Source organism: Vicugna pacos, chromosome 10 (assembly GCF_048564905.1).
Source record: "Vicugna pacos chromosome 10, VicPac4, whole genome shotgun sequence".
NCBI classification, from domain to species: domain Eukaryota; kingdom Metazoa; phylum Chordata; class Mammalia; order Artiodactyla; family Camelidae; genus Vicugna; species Vicugna pacos.
Window position 1 is genome coordinate 74898230 of NC_132996.1, and position 21871 is coordinate 74920100.

General features: G+C 61.5%; 1 protein-coding gene and 2 long non-coding RNA genes across 4 annotated transcripts; all 3 read right to left on the reverse strand.

Annotated features, from left to right (window-relative positions):
- Positions 1-334: 334 nt before the first annotated feature.
- Positions 335-2922, reverse strand: LOC140699089 (uncharacterized). Its single transcript, XR_012077108.1, has 2 exons — positions 2811-2922; positions 335-733 (listed from the first exon to the last, which is right to left on the reverse strand). It is a non-coding gene; the product is annotated as an uncharacterized lncRNA (long non-coding RNA).
- Positions 2923-3700: 778 nt separating this feature from the next.
- On the reverse strand, positions 3701-21746 carry EPS8L2 (EPS8 signaling adaptor L2). Of its 2 annotated transcripts, none has more exons than XM_072970607.1 (21): positions 21612-21746; positions 19092-19214; positions 18928-18983; positions 18020-18084; positions 10397-10558; positions 9843-9992; positions 9690-9769; positions 9464-9606; positions 9310-9380; positions 9074-9200; positions 8800-8888; positions 8621-8695; positions 8304-8452; positions 8067-8199; positions 7851-7963; positions 6485-6590; positions 5736-5849; positions 5310-5382; positions 4994-5180; positions 4760-4892; positions 3701-4661 (listed from the first exon to the last, which is right to left on the reverse strand). In XM_072970607.1, exons 2-21 carry the CDS (start codon positions 19133-19135, stop codon positions 4578-4580), a joined length of 2154 nt encoding a protein of 717 aa, XP_072826708.1. In that variant the 5' UTR covers positions 19136-19214; positions 21612-21746; the 3' UTR covers positions 3701-4577. The 2 variants fall into 2 exon arrangements, with proteins under 2 accessions (XP_072826708.1, XP_072826706.1); XM_072970605.1 differs by having other exon boundaries at positions 19092-19152; positions 21612-21707.
- LOC140698862 (uncharacterized) lies at positions 10566-18012 on the reverse strand. Its single transcript, XR_012076879.1, has 3 exons — positions 16149-18012; positions 16060-16081; positions 10566-16016 (listed from the first exon to the last, which is right to left on the reverse strand). It is a non-coding gene; the product is annotated as an uncharacterized lncRNA (long non-coding RNA).
- Positions 21747-21871: the final 125 nt, after the last annotated feature.

Sequence of the window (21871 nt, forward strand, 5' to 3'; positions counted from 1 at the left end):
ATCGAGGACCTTCCCCTTCGATCCGACACCAAACCCCCACAAGCGGCGTCTCCCGGGGAGCTGCCATCCGGCACGGGGTCCCCCCAGGGCACGTCTCGCCCGGGCCTCGGGAACCCTCGGTCCACCTTGCTCTGTGACGGGATGTTTGGCCGTCGTGATGCTGTGACATCCTGTGTCACAGTTTCACATTCCGCGTCCGCGGAACGCACGCTCTCCAACACCATCCGCCCCTAGAAAGCTCTTTTTTCGGGAAGCGGTCTCGCTTAAGGTGGCAGGTTCCAAAATTCTAATTTCCACTAGGAAGCTCGAATTTACCATGACAATAAAGGCTGTCTTCTGTTTTTCTCTTTCTGTTTTTTTAATTTTTAATTTTTGGCAGGGAGGTAGCCAGGTTTATTATCAATCTTTTATTTTCAATGGAGGCACTGGGGATTGAACCCAGAGCCTCGTGCGTGCTGAGCACACGCTCTGCCACTGAGTTATCCCCTCCCCACCTGCCTGTGCTTTTCCCTGAAGTGACAGGTCCCTCCCTCATTTTGGAGAAGCCGGCTGCCAGGAACCCAGGTGTGACCAGCACAGCCCAGGGGTCGGGGCTCAGCGCACCCCAGGGCGGCACCACGTCCACGCGCAGCACGGTGCTGTGGGACCCGATTCCTCGCACTCCGGGGCCGAGACTGGGCTCAGTCACATGAGGAACGTCTGTGGACCCATCCGGACTCTGGTGCTTCTTTCCCTGGGGGCGTGTAGGGGGGAAGATGAGGGCCCTGCCCCGCCGGGCCGGCACCCAGACCCTGGCTGAGGGGCCAGCAGCCTCGCCCGCTGGGGCTTCTGCACCGTCTGTGCCAACGTGAGCCCAGAGAAAGCAGCAGATCGCTTCATGTTAGCTCCCGGGGCTGCCACAGCAAATTACCACAGACTGCCCGGGACTCACGGTCTCCCCGGCCTGCAGGCTGCAAGTCGGAGGCTAAGGTGTCCGCCTGGGCAGCTCCTCTAAGGCTGGGAGGGAGCATCTGGCCCAGGCCCCTCCCCCGACTGCAAGCTTTGATAACCCTTGTCTTGTAAAAGCATCAGCCTGATCTCTGCCTCCATCTTCACATGACCTCCTCAGTGTGGGTCTGTGTCCAGATGTCCCGTTTATAAGGACACCAGTCACGTTGGGTTAGGACCCAACCTAATGACCTAACCTTACGTGATTCTTGGGGGATACAGTTCAAGCTAGAGCATACTCTGCCTTGTTATGAAACTCATTCAGAGCTCAGGCCCCCGACTAGGGGCCTGGGGACCCCACCTGGGGTGCTGCTGTTCGGGGGTCTGCTCCATTTGGTTTCACTTCTGAACAGGCCCACAGCCTCTCAGCTCCCGCAGCCCCTTGGGGTCCTCCGGTGAAGGTGTGTCATCATTCCGATGAAGCCCAGCTCATCCACCCGTTTTGACGTTTTGCGTGGAAAGTTCCTTGTCAGTTTCATCACAAAGATACTTCCTGCAGTTTCTTCTACCATCTTGATAAGTGTGCCTCTCGTGTAATACTTGAGGAAGTCAATCATTTTGGGGGGGAGGGGCTAGGTCACAGGAATCCTTTTTATGTTTCTCTAAACACAGAGCTGCTTTCAGCACCACCTTCAGCCGTGAGTCCTCTTCTCCGGCCAGCCCCACCTTCTCCAGGTTAACGGGTGTGCCTCTCACCTCAGTTCTGTCCCGGGCAGCTTGATACGGGTGTGAGGGACATCTTACCCTCATGCTATTCTGTGCACTAATCTTGCAGTAAATCAGATATTTTGAAAAAGTTGAAAAGGAAAAAGCAGCTTCACCCGGATGGTGTGGGAAGCTCCTCTGGCCTCCGGGCCAGGCCTGTGGGGGTGAGGAGGGGGGATCAGAGCCCCACTGGGAGGAGGAGGTTCACAAAGACACGCCTGTTCCGAGGACAGAGCTGGCCTTGTTCGCCGGGACATTTGCTGGTGCACAGCGTGGCACACAGAGCGAGCCCTGGGGCTGGCAGCTCCCCTGGAGTGACATTCCTGCCCAGCCCAAAGTCAGACCCTCCGCAGCCTCCCTCTTCCTGGCCTGACCACTGTGGAGTGGGAGGTGGGGAGGTGAGTGGCTAGGACACACATAGGGCCAAACTGCACTGAAGCCAGGCCCTGCCCCACCCTGGGCTCCGGCAGGCGACCTGGCCCCTCTCTGTCTACCTCGCGGACACTGACATCCCCGGGGCTCCAGGGAAGGTGGTGCTCAGGCACCCCTAACCTGGGGCCCTGGATGGTGATGCCCTGGGCTGGGGCGCAGAGTGACCCGGCACACCTCCCCTGACAGCTGTGTGACTGCGGCTGCCCAGGGCTGCCTGCTCTTGGGAGGGGCCCAGCAGTCAGCGGGGAAGGCCAAGGCCTGAGCAGATGGGTGAGGCCGGGGCCCCCCAGGACCAGCAGCTCTGGCGTAGTGGAAGCTGGCCTGGGGCCCTGGGGGTACAGGGAGCTGGGCTCTCCTCAGGCTGTCTAGGAAGCAGGGCGGGGCGCACAAAGGGGGACAAAGCAGGAGGTGGCCTGTGGATGGGCTGGAGGAGGGGAGGGAGGGGTGAGAAGAAAGCAAGTGGAGGTCCTGGGGCTCGCAAAAGATAAGCGGCCCAGCTCAGAGGCAGGCTCCCCAAAGCCCTGCTGGGTGGGGGCAGAGGGTGGGCAGGTGGGGCCTGCCCTCTGACCTCCAGTGCTGGTTTGGGTACCCCTGGGCCAGGAGAGGCCTCCTTTGGAGCAGGAGGAGCTGGGGTGCCCACTCCTACTCTGAGTGAGGGGCTCCACCAAGCAGGGTGGGGAGGCTACCTGGTCAGGGTATCCGTTGCTCCTCTCCCAGGGGGCATGGCGGTCAAGTCTTGGTGTGGCCCAGAGGGCATCAGACACACCCAGTTCCCCTTGACTCAGCCCTGCTTCTGAGGCTGGGGACCGGGCCTGGCTCAGGGCTCGACTAGCAAGAGACAGGCACCCCATATCCCCCCCCCGAAAGGCAGAGCCTGCCCTGTGTCCGCGCTTCCTGTGGTTGCTCCCGCCCATCGGGCGGAGACTCCAGAACCGAGCCCTCCAGACTCCCTGAGCCAGGGTTGGTCCACCAGCCACTCTGGGAATACACAGGTCAAGACGCCCCCACCCTGGTCACTGCACACCACAGTACACAGAGCCACCAGCAGAGGGTGCCAGAGGCCTTCTTCAAGGGCAGGGTCCAGGGGGCTCAGAAACGCTGGCCAAGTGGTCAGGTGCCTGCAAGAAGTAGGGTGCAGCCCACCGTGTGCTCCTGCACCGGCCCCAGCCCCGCCCACCGCCTACCCAGCCCCACAGGCCCCACGTCCTTTCTGGGGCACCTCCCTCATACTTGGGGCTTAGCTCTCTAAATCTGGTTTCAGCCTTGCCCCTCTGACTCATGCCCACCCCCCGGCCTGCCTGGAGGTTGGGCAGACCCGGTCTCCACCACTCCCACTCGGGCCTTCGGCACGTCTGGCCTGGCAGAACAATGCAAACAGAGTGAGCAGGGGAGCCCTCTCGGCCCTGACTTCCCCGGAACGTCCTCTGGGCCCTCTGGGATAGGTGTGGAGGGGAGGATCTCCTGGGTCCACGGCCTGGCCTCGGCCCTGTAGCTCTTCCAAAGGGTGCAACCTCAGGTGGTTCCAGAACCCACAGTGACCCCACCCCACCTCCAGAAGACAGACAAGGGGCAGCTGGAGACTCAGATGGTTTAATGACATGGACTCTGAGCCTCGGCCACCTCTCACCTCTCGAGTGTGACCCGCAGAATCCATGGCTTCAAGACTCACTCCCACCCTGCCTCCCGCACAGCGTGTCAGGTGAGGCGGGTCTGAGGCTTGGTCAGAGAAAGTTCCTGGACTCTGATGAGGCGGTGGGGGCAGTGGTGGGGTGGGGGTGAGGGGTGCCTAAGACCAGCACTTGGGTGAGAGGTGTTCAGTCCATCCTCTCGAAACGGTAAGGGGAGCACAGCGTGCACCCACCCCAGGGGGGCCTGGAGCACCCCAGGGCCACCCTGGGGAGTAGTGCACTGGGGGGTGCTGTGGGCAACGTCTGAGGGCAGGAGTCACCAGCCTGGCCAGCTCAGAGCCAAGGGTGGCTAGGCGGCTGACCAGAAGGGCAGTGGGCGTCCGTCCGGAGGGGTAGGGGTGCAGTTGGGTGCAGGTGGCTGCAGAAGCGAGCGGCCGTCATGGGTGGGACGGTAAGTGCCAGGAGGAACCCCCGTGTGGATGGAGGCAGCTGGAGGAAAAGTCCCTGCCCCTCCTGGCAGGTCCTGCGGCCTCGGGGAGAGGTGTGGGGAAGGCCTGGGCCAGGTCTGGAATGGCCACAGCTCTGGCCTCAGGGGGCAGATGGAAGAGGGCCCAGCACCTCCTGGTGGCACGTTTGGCTGAGGTGGGCCTCAGGGTGGGGTAGGGAGGGTGGGCTGGGGCGTCGCTGAGCCTGAGGACAGGCCCCACCTGCCAGGAGATGGGAGAGCCGCCCCCAGCCTGCACCACTCTCCACGTGTGTCCACGGTCCCAGAACACGGCAGGCGCTGAAGCAACGCCTCCGCAGGCGGGGTGGCCCCGCGGCAGCCTAGCTGTCTTCTTCCGCCCGCCTCTGGCTCTTGGAGTGGAACTTGCTCACGAGCTCCTCCAGCTCAGACCCGCCTTGCTGCTTCTGGGGCGGGAGGGGAAGGGGCCAGCCGCTGCGGTCAGGGTCCCGCCGGCCGCCTTCCCCGGGAGCCCGGGGCGGGGTGAGGGGGAGGGCCAGCTCACCTCCAGGACGGCCTTCTGCACAGAGAGCTGGCTGTACACGCGGACGCCCTCGTCCCCGCACACCTTCCGCAGCTCGTCTTTGTTGAGCGAGAAGAGCTGGGGCCCTGTCAGGATGCCCAGGTTCTCCACGACCCTGCAGGCGGGAGGGAGGTGGTGGTGTGAGCCTGGCCGGGGGCGCGGCGGCCTCGTTGCCCCCACCTGCGGCCCCCTGCCCGCCCGGGGCGGCCGGCTCACCGCGCACTGAAGGCCTTGGCTTCCAGCCAGGCGCGGACCTCGCCGGGGCCGGACTCGTAGGTGAGCGGCAGGTGCACTGGCTGGCTGCGCTCCACGCGGAAGTGCCGCTGCGGCTGCGCCTGCGCCTTTATGTGGCTGATCTTCTTGACCAGCTCGTCGTTGACCTCGTCCATGTGGTGGATCAGCTCTAAGAGGCGGGCGGGCGGGGCGCCGGTGGCTCAGGCTCTGCCCTGCACGGACCCCGGGGCTCCCCTCTCCCCCCACAGCCGGCTCTGGGCCCTTTGTCTGCAGGGGTCTGGCGGCCCCCATCCCTCACCGTCTTTGTTCCCGGCGAAGCTTGGGGGCAGCTTGTGGGTTGGGCTGGAGGGACCCCAGTATTTCAGACTGGCCTGCAGGGGTGCAGGGAAGAGCAAAGTGGGGGGGGTGCCGTTAGGCTCAGCTCATCACCACCCCTCACGGCCTTGACCACCCTCCTGCCCCCCCACCCCGCACAGGGCTGGAGTAAGGAGAATGGGAGGCACCCCTCCCCACCTCTCCTCCCCCACCTCCACCTCCCAGCATCTGCCCCAGCTCCCACATGGTAGATGGGCCAGACCTTCCTAGTCCTGGCCCAGACCCCCGGAGCCATGACACCAGCCCCTGCAGCAGAGTCCAGGCTCAGGGCTGGGTCCTTCCTGTCCCTTCTCACCACCCCAGCCACCTGGCCTGACCCTGCAGTGGGACAGAGCAGACTTCCCCTCACCTGCTCGAGGGGGGCATCCTCCGGCCGGACCTCAGCCAGGATGTTGCCGGGCACATAGCCTGCCTGGCCACTGCGATTTCGAAGCTTCCACCACTGGTGGCTGTCTTCCAGCACCTGCAGGCGCCACAGCCCGCCATCACCCTCGACCCACAGCTCCCCACCCTCCTCCAGCCATAGGCACCACTGCAGGATGCTGGGACCACCAGTGTGAGCCCCCCTTTACAGACAAGCCAGAGAGAGTTCCAGGAGTCTCCCCTGAGCCTGCCCCCTCTAGTCCCAGTGTGATGGTCACACCCTCTCCAGGTGCCCCTGGCCCACCTGGCCTCCCATCCCACCTATAGGGGCCCCCTTCCCTCCACCCCCTCTAGCAGCATCCTGAGCCTCCAGCCTGGTTGTGGATCTGGATCACCACCACCCCCACCCGCCCGCAGCTGCTCCACTTTCCCTCCCGCTGTGAGTGGCCTGGATTCAGGGATGGTCACCCAACACAGATGGTGCCCCCAAGGGTTCCCCCCAGGGTGAACATGAATGATGAGCCCCTGCTGGGTTGGGGGTCCCCCTTGGCACAGAGAGGGCCCACCCTCCAGCCCGAGCCCAGTGCAGGGGTCCCTGAGCCCCCTCCGAGATCACCAAGACAGGAAGGCCCCTCAGCCAGGCTGTGCTGGGTGGGCACCAGGCAGCAGTCCTAGATTGCAGCCCTGGGGTCAGACCTCCCCTGGCTCTCCCCCCATCCCCGGGCCCCTCCTCACCTCCAGGACTTCGTCCTTCAGCACTGACAGCTCGTTGGCGTTGCGGGCTGTGAAGTCATACAGGACCTTGACATACTTGGCCATGGCCGGCGTGGGTTCGTAGCCCCTGTGTGGAATGGGATGGCTGAGGCCCAGGGCTGGGCCTGGCACAGGGCCGGGGGCAGCAGCTTCCCAGGTGCGTAGCTGCCTCCGGTTCTGCAGTGGAGGGAGGCTGCGCTGTCAGCCGGGAGCAGAAACTGTGACAGCCTCGTTGCGTCTGGGGCCCCTGCATGGGGGGGGCAGCAGAGGTGGGTGGGACGTGGGCGCCCGTGGGCGCGGCAGGGCCCGCCCCTGCCCAGGCCACCTCAGGGGCCTCCAGGCCCAGCCCCGCTGGGGACCCACGGCCAGGCATGTAACGGAGGAACGACAGGCCGTCCCTGGAAAGCAGCTGCCCATCGAGGGAGGGCCGGATGCTTTCAGTCACAGCCCTTCCAGCACTGCAGACAGTGCCCAGGCACACACGGCGGAGGCCCACCCACGAGCTGCGGGGTCATGGGGTGTCCCAGCTCCCGCATGGAGCAGGCCTGTGGCTGCCGCCTGGGCTGGGCCATCCCTCCTAGTCAGTCTGACCCCTAACCATGAGGGTGGCTCCCTCTCCAGGCTCAGGCCTTGGGACCCCGGGGAGGGGGGGTTGGGGGCTGAGCCTGAGGTGGCCCCAGGAGCCTTGGCTGGGGGCTGTGTCAGGATGGGCCAGGGGGAACCCGCTAGGGGCTGGCGGTAAAAGGTGGCCCAGGCCAGGGACCAGGGGTATCAGGCTGGTGACTTAGGGCAAAGGGAGGGGCACGCTGGTTTAAAACAGGAATTCCAGCCCCTCCTCTCCTGAAATTGATCCTGGGGTCTGGCCAGGTTTCAAATTCTGGGCCAGGATTGAGAACAGAAAGAAACAGGGGAGGTGAGGACAGACAGGGACTCCCCTGGGCCCAGGGTTGTGGGACATGTCTGTGAAAGTGTGTATGAAGGGAGTGGGGGCGGCTGTTCCAGCCCAGACCCGCCGGCTCCTCCTCTGGCTCTGAGGCTGCACCTAAATCAGCCCCAACAGGGCGACAGGCATTGGTGAGGCCACTTCAGTTCAGTGGTTCAGTAGATTCCTAACCAGGACTCTAAAGCACAAATATGGAGGTGCCGGAAGAGATGGCGCATCAAGGCAGCGGATTTACGGGCACTTTTGACGTTTTCCCCACACCCGTACACAGAGATGAAAAGAAACCTGGCCCTAGTGTGGAAAATGTGATTTTGACGCGTTGAGAAGAAGGCATCTGCCGCCACCCGGTGGCAGCGTACCTGTAGCCGAGCCTTGGAATTGAGGGGTGAGCGGAGGAGAGCTTACCTGTGAGCATGCGGGGAGCTGACCTGGGAGAGGACGTCTCCTGGGGCTGTGGGCTCAGATATGAGGCCGTGCTTCAGGGAGTTTCGAAAGGACAGCCGGCTCACTGGAGTTGGCTGTGGGAAAGTGACCACGTGGGCTGGGTGTGTCAGGCAATGTCAGGGCCTCGAGGGCAGGGGGCACAGAGGTGGAGAGGGGTGGGGCTGCAGGTGCTCTGACCTCCTCACTGGGGGCGGACGCCAGCCCCTCCACCTCCCAGGGAGCCTCCTGCAGCACGTCCAGGGGCGGCTCCCAGCCGCTGTGGAACTTGGGCACGTAGGGGAGCACCTGCGGCTCCCGTGGCCACTCGGAGCTGGGGTAGGAGGACCTGGGTAAGCCGAGCCCACCACCAGGGCTGGCCCTGCCTAGGACTCCCATCCCATCCTGGTGCGCTCCTCGTGCCACTCGCTGCCCTACCGGGGTCGTGTCCAGGTCTCCCCCAGGGACTCCCACAGCGCCATCTCCTTGGGGACTAGGTGGCCGCGCAGGAAGCCCACAGCGTCACGGGAGAGCAGAGGGCTGGAGACGGAGCGAGCGATGTCCGGGCCACCACAGGTGCTGACGATCTGGGGCACAGGGTGGGTCAGAGGGGCCCACCCCACACCTGCAGCACCACAGGCTGGCCCACTGCGCCCACCACTTGGAGTCTGGACGCTGGACCCAGCCACCTGCCTAAGGTGAGCACTTGCTTCCCCCACCGCTGGCCCCCGCTCCCTCCCCCCAGCCCCAGGCACCAGGTCCAGAGGCCCGAAGAGGAAGTGCACCAGCTCTGCCGCACTGGGGTTCTGGATGTGCTTCTGCAGCTTGGCCTGGGGGTGGGGAGCAGGCAGACAGATGGGGTGGAGCTGGGGACAAGCAGGGACCCCCCCCCCCCAGCGTCAGCACAGAGCAACGGGGCAGCCTCTGCACTCACGAGCAGGTTGATGGCCAGCTTGACTTTCTGGAAGCAGTCAACAAACTCGGCCTCAGAGGGGGGCCGTGCCCGCAGTGTGAGGACGCCCTCTGCACAGGGGGTGGGGGGTGAGCCTGGTGGGCCGTCTGCGCCCGGTGGGTCTGGCCTCAATCTGCTGCCACTCCTTTGCTCTGACCCGACCTGCCCCGGCTCAGGGGCCACCCACCCGTCCATCCCCACTCCTCGGTCCGCCCCGCCGTCCACCCCCGCACGGCGCCCGGAGCCGTCCCCGCACCTGCTGGCCCCTTCTTCCCCTTCTTCTTGCCCTTCTTCCGCTGGTTCAGCTGCTTGAAAGCCTCAGCGGCCTTCTGCAGCCGGGCCACGAACCACTCAATGTCGTCCAGGCCACAGTTGAGGATTTGCTGGGGTCAGAGTAGCATGGGGTCAGCCTCGGGCACGTCCCTGCCTGCGGCAGGGACGCCCCCACGTGCTGCCCTGGCCCCTGGAGGGGCCGTAGGGGCCCAGACCCACCGTCTCCTTCTCTATCCTCTGAGCCAGCAGGGCCCGTGGTTCCTCCTCCAGCGACTCCCGGCGGCGGAAGCCTGGATGGGGAGGCAGAGCTGCTGCTGACTGAGCCCACCGTCTCAGACCCTGCCTGCAGCCCCAGCCCAGCCCCCTGGCCCACCTGGTTCGCTGAGTGGCACTGGCAGGCCCACTCGGTTCTTGGTAGAAGGGGAGTCCTCGCCGTAGCGCTGGAAGGGGATGGGGGCCGGGCCCTGAGGGGGAGGCAGGACTGACTGCCGCTGCCGGAGCTTCTCCTGGTGGCCCCTGACGTGGGAGGAAGGGCCGCTCAGCCCAGTGCAGCCCCAGCCTGGCCCCTCCCCACCCGCCCCTGTAACCCACGCCCCTACTTGAGGGTCTGCGGCCGCATCTTCTTCCCCAGCCGGCAGTCGGCCAGCGCGCTCTCGATGTCCTCGTGGACCAGCTCGGCCTGGGGGGACGGGGTGTCAGGCTGGCTCTGCGGACGTAGGGCGCCCCCCGCCTGCCTGCCGCAGCCCCCTCACCTCCACCTCGTCGCAGTGGAAGAAGTGCACGTCGGGCTTGCTCTGCTCCGAGTCCTGGCACACGAGCAATAGCACGGACGGGTAGCGCAGCTGGTTCAGCACCGTCTGGGTGTGCCGCACCGTCGGCAGCGGGAAGTTCTCCAGCTCCTCCTGCAGGACACGCGCACCTGGCCCGGGCTCGGCTGTGGGCTCACAGCCACGGGCCCCGGAAGGACCCGAGGAGGGGCCCGGGCTGACCTGCAGGCCTGGCCTGGGATGTTCGTGCCAGGGATACGGCACAGAAGTAGGGCACAGCGTGGACACGGACACAGGCCTGGCCTCCACAGGCAGGGTCACACAGTGAGGCCCTGCCTCAGTTCAGCCGGCGGAGAGGCTCTTGGGGAGGCGGCCGTGGCCCCGTGTGACGTGGCCTCTCTGGACTCTGGGCCCTGCCCGGTCCCCCGCCCTCTGCCCTCGTCCCGCTCCCACGGGGAGGCCCAGGGTGCGTCTGGGTCAGAGCCCCGCCCACCTTGCAGGGCCGCACTCGCCCTCCCTCCCTCCTGCTGCTGCCGTACCTGGGACTCTATGTCCAGCAGCCGCAGCGACTGGCCGTTGACCTGCAGCAGCATCTCCTGTGTCCAGATCTTCTCCTTGGAGCTCAGCTGCACCAGCTTCCGGACGGCGTCTTCCACAGACACGATGGCCTCTGTCTTGTCCATGATGAATGTGGCCAAGTGCTGGGGCGGGCAGTGGGGGGTCACCCTGGGCACAGCCCTCCTGGTGCCAGGAGCCAGGGCCAAGGGGCTGTGCCCTGGGGGTCTGAGGGGAACGTCCCTTCCCTGGAGGTCTGGACAGACAAAGCGCCGCCTTTGGGGGTCCTCTGCTCTCCTTGGTGGATTCTGTGGGGGCCATGGACGTGCCCCGCCCATCTCCTTGCTGGGCGCCCCGCTCCCCCAGCAGCCCTGGCGCAGGCTCCCGGCAGGGCCTTGGCATGCGCCATCTCTGCTCATTCTTCCTTCTGGATTCTGCTCGGATGCTGCCCCCCGACCATCCAGCCAAAGCATCTCTGTCACCACGTCCCTGACCTGCTTTTTTTATTTATCACGATTGGACTTAATGTGACATGCTTCTTTGTTGTTTTAGCTGCCGAATCCCCAGTGCCGGGCCCACAGTCCATGGGGCCAGCCCTGCCCGTCCCAGTGCCCTCTCCTCTGTCTCCAAGCCTGACTCAGGCCCTCCTCCTGCCAGGACCCCCTGTGTGTCTGTCCTGACCGCTGCTGAGTTCAGTCAGCAAGGCTGCGACAGCTGGGTAGGCACTAACGCAAACTCCAGACAGTGGAGATTTGACCGCAAACGCGGATCCATGAAAGTGCTGGAAGGAAATACTGGGTGGTTTCTGATGACCTCAGAAAGGCCTTCTTCCCTGGGGACTTTGCTAAGCAAGGAGGAAAAGCCAGACACTCGAAAGATGAGACCACGGCTGACTTCACGAAAACAATCTCCGCTGAGAAAAAACACCACATACAAAGGAAAGGAAAAGTGGGGAAACACAGACACAATAGCAGATATAACAGACACAATGTAAGCTAATCTTCTTAACATAGAAAACCGCCAGTGAGTGTGGCGGTGCCAGTTCTGACTCTGTTAAAAGCACTGTTTTGCGGGGGAGGGCAGGGCTCAGGGGTAGAGTGCTCAGCATGCACGAGGTCCTGGTTCAATCCCCAGCACCCCCATTAGAAGACAAAGCTCTACTCTATTTTTAATAATTAAGGATACCAACAATAAATCAACACGTAATGAAAGAATGTGTAAGTAGTAAAAAGTTAACCCCGACAGAAAAAATTGGCAAAAGATAAAAACAAAGAGCCTACGGGGAAAGAAATCTCAGTAACTTTTTCTGTCTCCTTTTGGGAGGAGGCGGTAACTGGGTTTATTTACTGAGTTAGAAGAGGTGCTGGGGATGAAGCCCAGGACCTCGTGCATGCTGGGCACATGTTTTACCACTGAGCTAACCCTCCCCCCGGTAACTTTTTAATATAGAAAACTGTACACAGACTCAATAAAGAAACTGCAGATTGAAACTGTGAGACTATCACTTTAGGAATGTGTCAGCCACTGAGATTTTCACCCACTCTGCCGCAAGCCCCTGTGGGCTACACTGGAGGGTTAAGGGGTGGGGAAGTGGGAGCCCGTGCTGGGCGCTGGCCCAGCCACCCGGGGAGGGGCCGTGACACCGGCATGACGTGCCCCTTTCCTCTTACAATCCCGCCCAGGCCGCCTGCTCAGGTGCAGCGTGTGGCACAGGCTCACGGCTGCTCCCTGCAGAGCTGCTGGAGGCCAACCTGCATGTCCACCAGCAGGTTAGAAAGCGTGGGCGGAAACAGGCCGCGGTCATCAGGCAGCTGGTCTGCCTGCATGAGGCACATTCTTAGCAAAGCACAGCACAAGCAAACAACCCAAACCATGCTGCCCGTGCACCCCACGTAACTGAGCCCGCCGAGTGCGTGCTCCGACCAGAACGGATTCAAGCAGAAGCCAGCAGCAGAATGACAGCCACGAAACCCTCCAGTCGTTAGAAATTAAACAGCACACTTCTAAAAACTCATGGGTCCAATTCTGTAGAAATCAAACAAAACACTCTTGAAACACTCAGCATTTGTCAACAACACTTGAAATTAAACAACGAATGAGTGAAAGAAGAAATGACAAGGGAAATAAAATACACAGAGACGAATGAAAACAGAAATACGGCATACTGAAACGTACAGGATGCAGGAAAAGCAGTGCAAAGGGGAAATTTATAGCTGTAAGTATTTACGTGGTTAAATGCCTAAAAAGAAGAACAATCTAAAGAGTCTGTGGGTCAAAGGAGGCACGAGGACTATTAGAAAGTATTCTGAGCTGAACGATCGTAAAAACATGCACATCAAAACTGGTGGCAGACAGCTAAAGGGGTTCTTGGAGGGAGTTTCACAGCTTTTACGAGTAAGCTGGAGAAGAAGAAAGACCTAATGTGAGTGATCTAAGCGTTCATTCCTCTAAAGAAACCGGGAAAAGACAATCAAACAAAGCCCAGAGAAAGTGGAAGGAAGGACACTAAGCGTGGAAACCAACAAGCTAGTAAGACACACAAACAGCAGAGCAAAATCAACAAAGCTCAAAGGTTGGTTCTGAAAAGACTGATGAAATTGATAACCCCCTAGCAAGACGTAAAGAAAACAGAAAACACAAAGTGTCAGTGACCCAAAGGAAAGAGGGGGCGTCACTGCAGACTACAGGCATTAGAGTGAATCCATAACTTAAAAAAGCTCCCCACAATGAAGCCCCACACTCAGAGGGCCTCACAAGTGAACCCTAACAGATCCTTAGGGAAGAGCTCGTAGCAATCTTCCGTTAGCTCCTCCTGAAGACAGAGCCGTAGGGAACAGTCTCCATGCACTTCACAGAGCTACCTCTGATTTCAAAACTGCCAAGGGCTTTGCAGGAAAAGAAAAGTAAAGACCAAAATCTCTAATAAATATTAATGCAAAAAATCCCTAACAAAACATTAGCAGGTAAGTTTTGTCAACACATGAAAAGGATCATACATCATAATTAAATGAGGTTTATCCCAGAAGTGCAGTACTGCTTCAACATTAAAGACAAGTCAGTGTGATGGGTTCACTACATTAGCAACAGTAAATACATCTCAATAGATTCAGAGAAAGTGTTCGACAAAATTCAACACCTTTCATGACAAAAGCTCTGAGCAAACAAAGAATGGAAAGGAACTTACCCACCCTGCTAAAGGGTGTCTACAGAAACACACAGCGTATACAGAGGGGAATACCAAACACTTTCTTCCAAGACTGGACCCAGGCCAGGGCGTCCACTGTCGTTACTTCTACTGAGCATCTCCTGGTGGTTCTGGCCAGGGCAGTGAAGCAAGAAAAGCCAAGTGGCAAAGGGTAAGACATTCAGTAAGGTGTTTTCAGACGTGATTGTGTACACAGAAAATCCAGCGCAGGTACAAGCAAGTCACTGGAAGAAATAAATCGACTCAGCAAGGCTTCAGGATACTTGCTCACTACACAGAAATCCAGTTATACAAAACAAGCCCTAGGAACTGACAGCTGAAAAATGAAAACTGAAAAACGACACCAAAAAAGAGAAGAAAAAGCAACCAAAAAAATTTAAAAAAAAACAGTGCCATTTATAACAGTATGTAAAAACCAAACACCTAAGGAATATTTTAAGAAGTATTTGCAAGCCCTCTATGGTGAAAATCACAAAAAAGTTCTGAGAGAAACCAGAGAAGACCTAGTAAGTGGAGAGGTACCATGTTCATGGATGCAACATCTTTAAGATGTCAATTCTCTCTGGCCTAAACCAAAACCAAAATTCTAGCAGGCTTTTTTTGAGGATAGAAATGGATACTTTGATTCTAAAATGTAAATGCGAGTCCAGAGAACTTAAAACAGTCACAAAAATCTTGAAGAAAAAGAAGAAAGTAGCCTGATTTCAAGAAAGCTAATAAGCTACAATGAGTGAAAGAGAATGAAACAGAGAGTCCAGGAGTAGACCCATTCGTGTCCAATTAATCAATTTTTGACTAAGGCACCAAAGTCATTCAATGCGGGAAGGAAAGTCTTTTGCTAGACTGCACATTCCTATGGGGACGTCAGCCTTGAGTCTCACGCCTAAAAATGAATTTGACATAGGTGACAGGCCTGGGTGTAACAGCCTGAACAACGAAGCATCTAGGAGAAAACGCAGGAAGAAAGCTTCAGAGCCTTGGGCCCAGCAATGGCCAAAGTACAAATAACCTCCAAAACCCAAAGAAATCCTGACCATAAAAGAGAAACATGGATGTGATCGGACGTCATCAAAGTTAAATGTCTCCGCTCACCCAGACACATTATGCACGGGAATCAACAAGCCAGAGTAGGAGAAGGTTATGTCGAATCCGTGCACCTTCACCTGCACAAGAAGGACCCCTGTCATTCAGTAAGGCGCGTGGAGGCACGCTCGTGGACACATGCTGGCGGCACAGCTGGTGGAGGTCACAGCGCCCTAGAGAAGTCTTCTTTACACACAGGGTTTTTGTGAAATACGTTTATGAAGCAGAAGCACAAAGATGGTTCTAAAATATATGAACTCGGGGGGAGGGCAGAGCTCAGTGACAGGGCATGTGCTGAGCACGCACGAGGTCCCAGGTTCAATCCCCAGTGCCTCCATGTAAATAAATAAATAAAACCTAATTATACCCTCCCCCCCAAAACCCCAACCAAACAAAAAATATATGAACTCATTTTTAGGGGCTTCTCAAAAAGGGCGAACCAGAGGGCTGGAGGCCTGAGCAGCGTTGCCAGGTGTCGGGGTAGGGAAGTCTGCAACCTCATGGGGTGGGCACAGCGGGGCTGTGGGGCACTGCAGCTGTTCTGTGTCCTGACAGAGGTGGTGTCACCCACTCCCATGTCACTTTACTATGTGCTAATTTAGAAAAAAATGAAAAAAACAAACCACAAGGCTTCAGCACAGTCCCCATCCCCAGTGCCAGGGTGGGTCCCATCTTGCCCCCACTTCTCACCCTCTCTCTTGGCCTCAGCATCTTCATCTGGGAGGGGTAGGCAAATGCACCCACTTCCCCAGCCTTGCTGGCTGCTGGGTGAGCAGGAGAAGTGCCCCTGGGCCGGGGTCCTTCCATAGGCGAGCATGGATCAAAGCCCAGGAGGGCTGGGAGGCCCCAGGGCACCGACAGCCCCTCACCAAGGCCCCTCACTGCCCCTTCTGCGGTGGCCCAGCTGCCTCTGGACAATGAGCCAGCAGCAGTCACGAGCCTGTGCAGGCTGGCAGAGCAAGAGGCTCCCCACGTCTGAATGGACCCATCATAGACATTAGAAAACTAAAGCTCAGAAAGCAGTGACCCATTTGTCCTCTGTGGGTGTGAAGGGTTCTATGGGGAGGGAGTTCTTACCTCCCTTATTCAAAGCCCCCACCTTCCTGGTCCAGGCCCCCCACCTTCCTGGTCCAGGGCCCCCCACCTTCCTGGTTCAGGGCCCCCACCTTCCTGGTCCAGGCCCCCCACCTTCCTGGTCCAGGGTCCCCACTTTCCTGGTCCAGGCCTCCACCTTCCTGGTCCCGGGTCCCCACCTTCCTGGTCCAGGCCCCCACCTTCCTGGTTCAGGGTCCCCCTTTCCTGGCCCAAAGTCCTAACTTCCTGGTCCAGGGCCCCCACCTTCCTGGTCCAGGCCCCCACCTTCCTGGTCCAGGCCCCTCACCTTCCTGGTCCAGGGTCCCCACCTTCCTGGTCCAGGGCCCCCCACCTTCCTAGTTCAGGCCCCTCACCTTCCTGGTCCAGGGCCCCCACCTTCCTGGTTCAGGGCCCCTCACCTTCCTGGTCCAGGGCCCCCACCTTCCTAGCTCAGGGCCCCCCACCTTCCTGGTCCAGGGCCCCCACCTTCCTGGTCCAGGGCCCCTACCTCTTAGTTCAGGGCCCCCAGATTTCTCGTCCAGGGACCCCACCTTCCTGGTCCAGGGTCCCCACCTTCCTGGTCCAGGGTCCCCACTTTCCTGGTCCAGGCCCCCACCTTCCTGGTTCAGGGCCCCCACCTTCCTGGTCCAGGGTCCCCACTTTCCTGGTCCAGGCCTCCACCTTCCTGGTCCAGGGTCCCCACCTTCCTGGTCCAGGCCCCCACCTTCCTGGTTCAGGGTCCCCCTTTCCTGGCCCAAAGTCCTAACTTCCTGGTCCAGGGCCCCCCACCTTCCTGGTCCAGGGCCCCCACCTTCCTGGTCCAGGCCCCCACCTTCCTGGTCCAGGCCCCTCACCTTCCTGGTCCAGGGTCCCCACCTTCCTGGTCCAGGGCCCCCCACCTTCCTGGTCCAGGCCCCCCACCTTCCTGGTCCAGGGTCCCCACTTTCCTGGTCCAGGCCTCCACCTTCCTGGTCCAGGGTCCCCACCTTCCTGGTCCAGGCCCCCACCTTCCTGGTTCAGGGTCCCCCTTTCCTGGCCCAAAGTCCTAACTTCCTGGTCCAGGGCCCCCACCTTCCTGGTTCAGGGCCCCTCACCTTCCTGGTCCAGGGCCCCTACCTCTTAGTTCAGGGCCCCCAGATTTCTCGTCCAGGGACCCCACCTTCCTGGTCCAGGGCCCCTCACCTTCCTGGTCCAGGGCCCCCCACCTTCCTGGTCCAGGGCACCCCCCTTCCTAGTTCAGGGCCCCCCACCTTCCTCGTCCAGGGCCCCCACCTTCCTGGTCCAGGGCCCCTACCTCTTAGTTCAGGGCCCCCAGCTTTCTCGTCCAGGGCCCCCACCTTCCTGGTCCAGGGCCCCCACCTTCCTGGTCCAGGGCCCCTACCTTTCTGGTCAGGGTCCCCACCGTCCTGGTCCAGGGCCCCCACCTTCCTGGTCCAGGGCCCCCACCTTCCTGGTCCAGGGCCCCTACCTTTCTGGTCAGGGCCCCCACCTTCCTGGTCCAGGGTCCCCACCTTCCTGGTCCAGGGACCCAACCTTCCTGGTCCAGGGCCCCCACCTTCCTCATCTAGGGGACCCCCCAACTTCCTCCCTCCTCCCTCTCCTCCCTCCTCAGCCATCTCCAGCCCTGTTGTCCTGCAGGCTTGGATGATGGCCAGGAACCAGGAACTCGGCCAGCTGCCAAAAGCAGGGAGGTCATTTAAAAAACATATTTTCTGAGTTCTAAGTGTGAATTAAAACTGACCTAGGGTAAAAGCCCTCAGGAGCCAACAGCTTTATCTAAAGTTACCCCATTGAAACTCTCCCAGACTCAGTCAGAATTAGCCATCAAGGACTTCCCTGCAGAAGCTCAAAAAAGGGGTGTCTTTGTTCCAGCTGCTCCCTCCTAATCCATTTCCCTGCTTCGGGGCCCCTCCCACTGGGTCTTCCCATTCGAGGGCTGCCGGAAGGCGCCCAGAGCTTGCCCTCGCAGGCCTGTGTCGGCCTGACACCTTCCCTCCCCGACGTAGCTCCAGGGATCCTGTGTCCCTCGGACTGCGAGCTCCCCACAGCCGGAGGGAGGCTCTCCACTGTGCATGAGCCCAGGACAGGGGTGGGGCAGCGTCTGGCTCCAGCCGGCCGCTGTGGGCATCAGAGCCTGGGCTGACCACTTCTCCCCGGGCCTGTTTCCCACCTGCTGGGGGACCCCGGAGCACAGAGGACAGGAGGGCCGTGCGGGGCTGGGGGAACTCCCCGGGGGCCGCCTCACCTGGACGTGGTACTGGGAGGTCTCGTGCATGATGACATTGGAGTTGGAGTACTTCTTCCTCTGTTCTGAACGAGGAGACACTGGTCACTCACCCCAGAGGGCAGGACCCGCAGACCCTAGTCCAAGTGGACTGGACCCCCAGGCGGGGCCACCAGGAGGGCAGAGTGGAGACGAGGGGCACTGCTCTGTGGGCCCCTCGTGGCTGCCAGGAAGGACTCAAGGGCATGAAATGGGGGTCATGGCCCCTCCTGGCAGAGCACGGAGGGGACCTGGGGAAGGCCCCCAGCTCAGAGTGGTGACGGCACAACCGTGACTGCAGGTCTGTCCTGGCGGGGTGTAGGAGGCTCAGCCTCCTCCCGTGGAGGCCCCTTGTCCACCTTTTCTGGGGAGGGGTCCAGTCCAGGGCTTCCCCCACTCTAAGAGCTGCCAGCTGACATCTCCCTGCGCCTCCCTGGGCTCCTTGCTTTCCAGACCCTTTTGGCCCTGTGTCCAAAGGCACAAACGAGGCTGGGGGTCTTGGGGAGGGACTCAGCTGGGGAGGTGGGGGCTGGCCCGGCCTCGCCCTCCCAGAGCAGACACCTGGCGCTCAGTCCAGCATGAGCCCCCGCCTCCCGGAGAATCACGTTGCAGGGAAGAGCACAGCGGGATTAATATTGATGCTCTCTGAATTATTAGTAAGGCCTCTCCCCTTACCGGGATGGTGGGGGGAGGGCTATTCAGGGGCTAAAGTTTTGGGCAGGGACCTGGGCATCTGTTGGTTGATTAGGGCCCAGAGGCCTCCTCTGGGTGCCCAGGGCTGACCTGCATCTCCCCTGGCGGGGGCCTGGCACAGCCAGGGGGAGGGGAGCCCGTGAGACCCTCCCAGCGGGGCTGTCCCCCGCGGCCTCTGGTCCTCAGACCTCACTCACCAAACAGGTCCTTGGCACTCATCTTGGTCACACCGTCAGACCGGCCCAGGCTGCCACTGCAGGGGAGGGGCTGGTGAGGGTGGGGCCCCTGCCACACCCCTCCCTGGGGACTGCTGGGCAGGTAGGGGTCAGTCAGGGGTGAGCAGGCTGGGGTAGGGGCTCACTTGGCAGCACCCGGGCAACAGCTCCCAGACCCCAGTTGGCTCATGGTGTCCTCGACGGTGGCTGGCAGTGAAAGGGCAGATCTCAGTGTGGTCTGAGTCCAGGGCTTAGTGCCCGGCCCACACCTGTGTAGACAGAGAGCCAAGCTGACATCTTGCTGGAGCCTGGCAGGCACCTGGGCACCCCCAGCATAGGGCCTGGGACTTCCCCCCTCCACCCAGACCCAGGGTCTGGAGCGCTGATGGTCTGGTCAGATTCCCCAAGGGGCCTGGTCCTCCGGGAGCAGAGCCCTGCCTTCTGGACACACGAGGACCACCCCGGTCCATATCCCAGCTGGTGTTCGCTGCAGCCCTGTGTCTCCCCAGACCCCATCCTCCACAGGGACCCCCAGAAGGGGGCCCCACCCCAAGGGCTGCCGGGGTGGGGTTGAGAGTAGGGTGTCCTGGGGGCTCTGAAGGGGGGTCAGAGGGAGGAAGCATCTGTCAGAGGAAGCAGTGTGTTCAAAGGCCCTGAGGCAGGTGGGACCCAGACAGCAGAGAAAGGCAGCACAGGAGGAGCCTGGAGCCTGGGGTGGGGGCAGGGGCTGGGACCCGGAGCCCAGCCAGAGCCCACCCTCTGAGGGCTAGCAGAGCCTGTGGGATTCTGTGCCCTGTGGGGACCTCTGGGCCCACACCGCGCCCCCATCAAGTGTCACCAGTGAGGCCATCCACCTGTGGCTTCACTCTTGAGGGGTTTGCCAGGGCCTGGGTTACAAAGCAGGGGTGTGGGTATCCAGGGCAGGGAGTGTCCAGGACTTTCTGGTTTGACCAGGTACTGCCTACAAGGAGGGCTCCCTGGAGGTGTGAGGGGTCTGGGGGCTTCAGGCCTCCCCTTCCCACATGCCACAGAGGGTCCGGGCCTTGGCCAGATTCCTCTGTCCATCTGTCCGTGGAGAATGTCCGGAATGCTCATGACCTCAGTGGGTGAGCCCGAGTGTTTGCTTAATGGGATTCCTGGCGGGCTGAGCCCAGGCTGCTCGGCTTGTGTGTCCAGATACTCACACACACCTGGGCGAAACCCAGGCCTGTGGGCACACACAGGGAGGGAGCTAGGCTGTGACACTAGGCCCTCTCCTTGGGGAGCCGAGGCCTTCAGCTCCTTGGTGGGGTGGGGTGGGGGCCTTAGGGCCAACCAGGAAGGTGGGTCCAGGCCCTGGCTCCTGGGTCCAGGAGCAGCTGGGGGAGGGCCACTGAGAGGCCAGCTCCAGCGGGCAGCTGGGCAATGTCTTCAGCTGACTGGGGTGGGGATGTCACTGGCCCCGAGGGCCCTGGGGCCCAGACTGCACTTTGGTTTTCCTGTGGCCATTTTCCGGGTGCAAAGGGAGGGCCTAGCATGGTGCCCAGTGAGGTAGTGGAGGGGGAGGAGGCCTCAGCAGGTCAGGGAGGGCGGAGGGACCAGCTCCAAGTTCAAATTCCAGCTTGAAGCTGAGTGACCTTGGGGAGGAGTCAGCTTAAAGCCCAGGGGAGCCGGGTGGGGCCCTGGAACTGGGGAGCCCCTTGGGCTCTGGCTGTGCCCAGGTCTGGGAAGCCGTGGGTGGGGAACAGGTGGGCATGGAGTGTGCACTTGGGAGACCGAGGCAGGCAGAGAGGTCTGAGACAGGGCTGGGCGGAGTGCTGAGCCGCCGCCGCCGACTGCACCAGGCAGGGACCGGGGGAGGCCCAGGCCTGGGCAGGGCCATGGGGGAGGTGCAGAAGCGGGGAGCAGAGGCGTAGCCAGCTGGGCCCTGCCTCCCAGCACACCCGGCCTGACTACACCCGGGGCGGGGGCAGAGGTGGTCTGTGGCGCACTTCAGAATCGCCAGGAGCCCTGTCTACCCAGCTCCTCTGCCACCAGGGGCACCTCACGCACAGAGGCTGCCCCAGCCTGGCCCAGCCTGGTCAGAGGCACACAGGATGTGGCAGCTTAGCCCCCAGCCCTTCTCCCTGAAATCCCCACACCCCAACCTTGACCAGGAGCCTGACCCCAACCTGACGCTCTCCCGGCCCTGCATTTTGTCCTGGCTCCGACACCCAGGAAGCCAGCTGGCATATGCAAGTGTCTGGCTCCAAAGAAGCCCCAGCCTGTCCCGGCAGGGCAGTGTGGAGCCTTGGGGTGGAGCAAAGGGGCAGAATCCCCTCAATACCCTCTTCACTGGAGGAGGGGGTTCCCCCACGGAGCCCCAAGGCTGGGAGGCGCAGGCTGACTCAGAAGCCACTGGCTTACAAACTCAGTGCCCGGCGCCGCCCCAGGACCGGACCGGGCAGGCCCGGCCGTTGGGACTGGGCTCCTGGCCACCTGCCTAGGGGAGGCCCGCCGGCCCAGCGCAGACCCTCTGCCCGATGCCCCCTGCGCCCCGGCCCGGTCTGCAGACCCAGACCAGAGCCCCGCATCGCACCGCCACCTGGGGAAACTGAGGCCCGGGCGGTGTGCCTTCCGTGCGCTGGGCTCCCGGGGCACCAGGTGGGGTCGGGCGCGCTGGGACCAGGACCCGGCGGGGCGCTCACCTGTTCCTCGCAGACCCGCTCCTGGCTGCCCGCTGGTCTCTGGTCCGCGCGTCCGTCCGCCCGTCTGTCGGCGCCTGGCTCTGGAGGAGGGAGGGGCGCGCGGAGTGGCCGGGGCGGGGCGCGGGGAGGAACCTGAGCGGCAGGTTAGAGTCGCAGCGCTAGGGCGGGCTCTGGGCCGGGGCGGGGGCGGGACGTGGATGCCCTGCCCCCACCATGTCCCCGCTCCAGACCCGCCCCCGCCGGGGCTCCCAGCCGATGGT